This window comes from Aotus nancymaae, unplaced genomic scaffold, assembly GCF_030222135.1.
Source record: "Aotus nancymaae isolate 86718 unplaced genomic scaffold, 86718_ANA_hifiasm-v0.15.2.pri h1tg000010l, whole genome shotgun sequence".
Lineage (NCBI taxonomy): Eukaryota > Metazoa > Chordata > Mammalia > Primates > Aotidae > Aotus > Aotus nancymaae.
The window spans coordinates 20120114-20126163 of record NW_026988421.1 but is presented as its reverse complement, the minus strand read 5'-3'; the positions used below and the strand labels follow the sequence as shown (position 1 = coordinate 20126163).

Genomic DNA, 6050 nt, shown 5'->3' with positions numbered 1-6050 from the left:
AGTAGAGGAAAGACAGCTTCCACACTGGGTAGAAGGGGACCCCAGAGGGGGAAATCCAGGAGAGAGAGAGAGACAGCTTCCACAAGAGAGTTCGTGGAAGAGGATCCAAACATGGAGTCCGAAGGGGTGTGGAAGAAGGGGACTTTTAACCTGGAAGGAATTCCCACCTTCTCCAAGGTCCCTGGCCAATGAAAGGAGTTCCTTTAAACTTCCGCTGGAGTGATTGATTTTTGGTTCTTTCCCGCGTGCCCAAGAAAATTAAAACAAAGACCTCTAATTCCCGGATGGAGAGAGGAGTCGGATGGGGGGTGCAGGTAGGGCCTATCGCTAAGTTCTTGCCCTTAAAACTACGCCCCCTTGTGGAACCGGAAAGAGAACACATTCCTTCAGAATCTGTTCTGATCTATCTTCACACATGGGTCTTCCTCACTCACTGGAGTCAGCAGGTGGCCCAAAGTGCTCCATTGCACCGTCCCCGCTCATTGTGCGAGGTAGGAGCCTCATTCTCAAGCAACCCAGTTAGCATTTCCCCTGGGACTAGTTAGCATTTCCCCTGGGACTAGTGCATGGAGAGAAACGGTCCCTTTTGCACAGGAGCTGCTCAGAAAGAATGTGAGTCTGGGACTTCAGGCATCTGTTTTGTGTGACATGTGACAATATCCTTTGAGAATGAAGAAAAACAGAAAAGCAGCATGAGAGCTAGGGCAGGGGACAGAGGCTTGGCCACATGGTCTGCCCTGCACGCAGTGGGCCTGGAGTCAGCATCACCCCTGACTTCCCAAGGACAGGAGCCAGCACGTCCTCTTTTTGTTTCAGCAATTTTGGGTTGGATTTCTGTCACTTAAAAGAGTTTGAATACAAGTACCAATATCATCCTCTAGTTTTTAAAACATATTAAATTTTATAAGCAATATATAAATTCATGATTACAGACATTCAGACACCGTAGTGTTTCCTTAGAAGACCGGGTACTCAGAGGAGGGCCCCATGCTTCCCGCCTCTGCCCAACTGGACTCTCCTTTGCAAAAAAAAAGTGTCACAACTGAGAACTGTTTGGGGTATATACTTCCCATTGGAACTGATAGTTTTTGATTCTCCTTGTTTCATTACAGTCTTCATCTGAATTAGATGTTACAGGGTTGGTTTCTGTCTGTCGTCTCAAGGGTGTAGTCTTTACACGTGGAGATCTTCGAAGATCAGAGTCCTCTAAAAGTAATGAAACTTCATTTTCAACCAAATGCTCATTATCACTGTTTTCCTGCCCAAGTCCACATTTCTCTAACTTGGGGTTCAGACCACAACTTTTATAGCCATCTTTATCTTGTGGAACTTCCTGACAATCAGCACCTTTAATTGGGGAATTAGAAAGGGAAACAGGGGTGAGTTTAACAAATAATTCTTTTGTTACTTTAGCTGTACTTTTTGATTTAATACCTCCTCTGTTGTATTTTGAAGAAACATTTAATTTTACAGATGAACTCTCCAGTTCTTGTTCAGTTCCACTGCTGCCATCCCCTTGATGATCAACGGAACTCTGAACTTCCATAGCAGTTTCAAGGTTCTCAAAAATGTCTTCTGGAACTGAGGAAGGAACAGACACAATATCCATGTCTAAGTCTTCAGAAGTGTTGGCAGGTTCATACTGAGGTTCTTCTTTTCTATCAGATTTCTTATGTTCACCACTGGTACTTTTATTTGCTCTTTGTTCCTCTGTTGGAACATTCCGATCCATGTGCTCACTATCTACCTGTTTTCTTGAAAGTTTAGCTTCTGACTTTGAAATATCCTTCCTTTCCAAAGCACAAGGTTTTTCTCCTTTTCTTGCTTTTGTTTCAAACTTAGCGTCTATGACTTTATGCTCTTTGGTATTTTTCTCTTTGTTTACAGCCTCCAACGCTTGAAACTCCAAATTTAAGTCTTCTTCCAAAGCAAGATGAGCCTTCTTAATATCAGCCAACAGAGACTTAAAAGCCTTAAGCTGACGTAACTTTGTAGCAGAACTGATTTCTGAATTATCTGTTGCCTGCTTTAAAAATTTAACATAACTGGAGTTCATGTTGGCTGTGGTCTCAATCAGTTTTTTTGCCTTCTTAATCATCTCTTTGGGCACAATTAGTGCTGAATAAGAGTAGGTTACAGAGCCAGAACAGGAATCATCTAATTTCTTTTCTTCTCCATTACAATTTGAACTATTCTTCTTTGGAGAAAATCGGGATGTATGTTCATATACTTTATTACTCTTTTCACTGTCAACTTTTATCTTCTTATTTTGTTGCAACAACTGTTCTAAATTCTCAAATACACTGTTACATGCAGTGACTAAGTCCAACAAAGGCTCTGGGTGACAAATGTAGCAATACCATTGGTTGTTTTCATCCATAATTGTGGACAACTCCTTTCGACCAAGGTTGCGTAGAATGCATTTCTTGCAGAAAGCATTATGGCAAAAGTCACAACAAATCAAGTTTCCACCTTCCGCACACCATCTACATTGTTCATCCATTCCATCCGAGTCACGGCTAATATCATCACTCATGTAATACTTAAAGCAATTCTTACAAATAAGAACTTGCAATGAAGGGTGTCTATAAATGGAATCTTTTTGAAAATGATTGACCTGTTGTCCACAAGCAGTGCAGCTCACAATCCCATGAAGCCCATCTCCGCGTTTTTTGAGATTTTCAGTTTTCATTTTACTTCTGCTTCTAAATTCAGGCCCTTTAAAATCATCTTTGTCTTCATTCAGCACTGGCTCTGGCTGTACAATCACTGTACCTTTTGGCAAGCTTTGCATAGTAATATCATTTTCTGAATTTTCATTAGATGCATCTTCATTTACAGTTTCATCATCCAAAGGTTTTTCATCATCTGATTCTACATACTTTGTTACAATTGAAGGTTTCCTCTTTGATCGTGATGATCCGGAAGACTTGGATTTTTCTGAAGAGCTAGTTCCCTCTTCCTTGCTGTTTTCCATCATATCAGAGTTACTTCCAGAACCACTGATTTTATCTGTGTTTTGATTCATTGCAAGTCGTGGAGGAGAACTTGTTTCTTCAGATTCTTCTGATGAGTGTGCAAGAAAGTCATGCAGCTTCTGCACCAATGTATTCAACTTGCTTTCACTCATGGGCTCAGCGGTCATGTTTTCGCTTGAACGCCTGGTCGGCTTCTGCGATTGCTGGGCGCCGGTCTGCGCTCCCCCGCGCCCGGTTACGATAGAAATGCACTGGAATCTTAGTCGTCACAGTAGCTGCTGCTGGAACTTCCCCACAGCTCAAAGGCCGCTGCCACTGCCACCGCCGCAGGAGCCGCGGAAACAAAGCGACGCCGCTGCCGCCGCCATTTTGTTGGGCCGAGGCTCAGGCAGGAGAATTGGCGCGTCCTCCCTCTTTCTCTTTCCGTCTTCCATTCGGTATATACTTCCAGTTGCTTTTTTTTTTTTTTTTTTTTTTTTTTTTTGGCATTTCTATCCGTTTGTTTGTATACATGCATATATAGTTTTATTTTTTAGCATATAGACTAGCTGATTACATGTATTTTTTATAACATTTTTCAAGTTTTTTTGAGATCTTTTGATGTTAATACATATAATTCTACTCCATTCTTTTTTCTTTTTCTTTTTTTGAGACAGACTCTCACTCTGTTGCTCAGGCTGGAGTGCAGTGGTGTGATCTCTGCTCACTACAACCTTCACCTCCTGGGTTCAAGCTGTTCTTCTGCCTCAGTTTCCCAAGTAGCTGGGATTACAGGCACCTGCCACCATGTCCAGCTAATTTTTGAATTTTTTAAAGTAGAGACAGGGTTTCATCATGTTGACCAGTCTGGTCTTGAACTCCTGACTTCAAGTGATCCACCCATCTCAGCCTCCCAAAGTGTTGGGATTACAGGCATGAGCCACTGCACCCAGCCTAATTCTACTTCATTCTTATTAAAGACTTCATAGTTGATACCATAGTTAATCTGCTTAAATAATACCCTGTTGATGGACGTTGAGTTATTATTGCTCTTTTTCTGTAGAGGGAAAGTTTGTGTTTGTTTTCCTGTATACATTTGGAGACACATCTGTAGCTAGAGTCTTCTAATAGAATAGCTGAGTTGCAGGACATATACGTGACACATTTTGGTAGATTCTGTCAAAGCGTGTTCTAAAAAGGCTGTTCTGATTCAGACTCCCACCTGCAGAGCAGACAATATTTGTTTCCCCACATCCTCACCAACACTGAAGGTGACCCTGTCTCAATTTTCCTGGACTTGAAAATGAAAACACATGAGATTGTTGTTCCTGTTTATTCCTCTGAACACTGGTGGGGGTGGGAGGGGGAACCTTCACAGAGGTCTCGTTCTCTTGCATTTCCCCTTCTGTTAATTGATACTCACCAGTTTAACTTTCTAAACATGTGGTTGTGTGTCTTTCTTATTGACTTGATAAATTCCTAACGCATTACAGGTCTCAGTGCCATGCTATTGATGTTGTGAATATTGCTTTTGGTTTTGTTTATAAATGGGTTTTATTTTGTTTTTGTCTCATGGGGATATGTATGTATAGTTTTAGCATTTGTTTTTGTTTTTATGACTTTGAATCTGTTCATCATTTTCTTTAAGGCTTCTGAGTTTTGTGCCTTTCCTGGGAAGGCCTTTCCCATCCCAGATTACAAAGAGTTCCTCCTATGTGTATTTTTTGTTAAAGTTAGAGATTTCATCCAGCATTGTCATCTTTATCTTAGTTTCTCCATCTGTAAACAAGGATTATAATATGTGCCTCTTAAGGATTCAATGAGATAATGTATGAAAAGGTTTCTCCTCCCTCCCTCACCTCTGTCTTACTCTGTGTGGGCTGTTATGTTGGGTGGCTTAAATAAACATTTATTTCTCACGGTTCTGGAGGCTGGGGCATCCAAGATTAAAGCACCCGCAGATTTGATGTCAGGTGAGGGCCAGCTTCCTGGTTCTTGGAGATGCCTTCTTGCTGTACCCTCCTGTGGCAAGAGGGGCGAAGGAGGACGCTGGCAGTGATCTCTTTTATAAGGGCACTAATCCCAGTCATGAGGTCTCTGTCCTTCCATATTCTACAGGACTGGCTCCCTTATTTCCTGCAAGCATCTGCTCAGTTGCCGCCACCTGGAGAGGCCTTCCCTGGCCCTATCTCAAGCATCCCGTCACCTCCCTTCTCTCTCTGTCTCCCTTTCCTTCCCCAGTCTTCCTCTTAGCACTAAGCATTGCCTGACACATTATGCATTGACTTACCCTCTACTGGAATGTAATTTCCATGAGAAGAGAGACTTTGTCTTTTTTCCTGCTGGGTGAATCTCCAGTCCCTAGAGCAATGCCTGCCACATCGCAGTCCCTCACCTGTCTGTTGAATAAATATAGAAATGTTGAACCTGGACTCTTTCTAATGAGGGCCCAGACTGTTGTTAGAAGCTTGGCTACCTTCCCTCCGGTGGGCCTTGGAGTGGGCAATGTGAAGATTTGAGCTCGTGAATGCCGTTTCCCATGGGCCTTGGTAGGTTCTGCCACAGAGGGAAGGGACTAGTGAGTGTGTGCATGTCCATCCGTATTTATGTCTGTCCAGGCATCATCCTCCTAGCAGTAAATCATCGCTGCACCGACCGTGCCTTTTCACATGACCAAAGGGCAAATCAGCACGCTCTTCTGCAGCCTCCCTAATTGGTGTCATCTTCAAAAACAACCTGTGGCTTCTGACTCCAGTTTTGCTTGTGAAAGTGTCTCCCTGTTTCTCATGGAACATCTTAATGTAGCAGGGTACTTGGATCTCTCTGCACCTGCTCATTTCACCAAGCTATAAAACGAAGCCCTAAAAATAGGTGTGATAAACAGATTAAGGCCATTTATTGCAGAGCCTCCTCCTCACTTACCTACGGCCCTGAGCATGTGAGAGCAGAGCAGGCAGTCTCTGGGGAGGCGCAGCCAAGACTTCGGGTGTTAGAATGAGGCATACTGGGGTATTGGGGTGCAGAGATTTATCTCCTCTCCCAGTTGGGGAGGGAAGGGCTCCCTCCTTAGGCACCTGCCCCTCTCTCCTTGTC

General features: G+C 43.1%; 1 protein-coding gene across 1 annotated transcript; it reads right to left on the bottom strand.

Annotated features, from left to right (window-relative positions):
• Positions 1–956: 956 nt before the first annotated feature.
• LOC105715788 (transcriptional regulator ATRX-like) lies at positions 957–3238 on the bottom strand. The gene is given in 3 exon segments (XM_064373626.1): positions 957–1102; positions 1105–2661; positions 2776–3238. Coding segments are annotated over 3 exon segments (2073 nt in total). The 5' UTR covers positions 3146–3238.
• Between the last annotated feature and the right edge of the window lie 2812 nt (positions 3239–6050).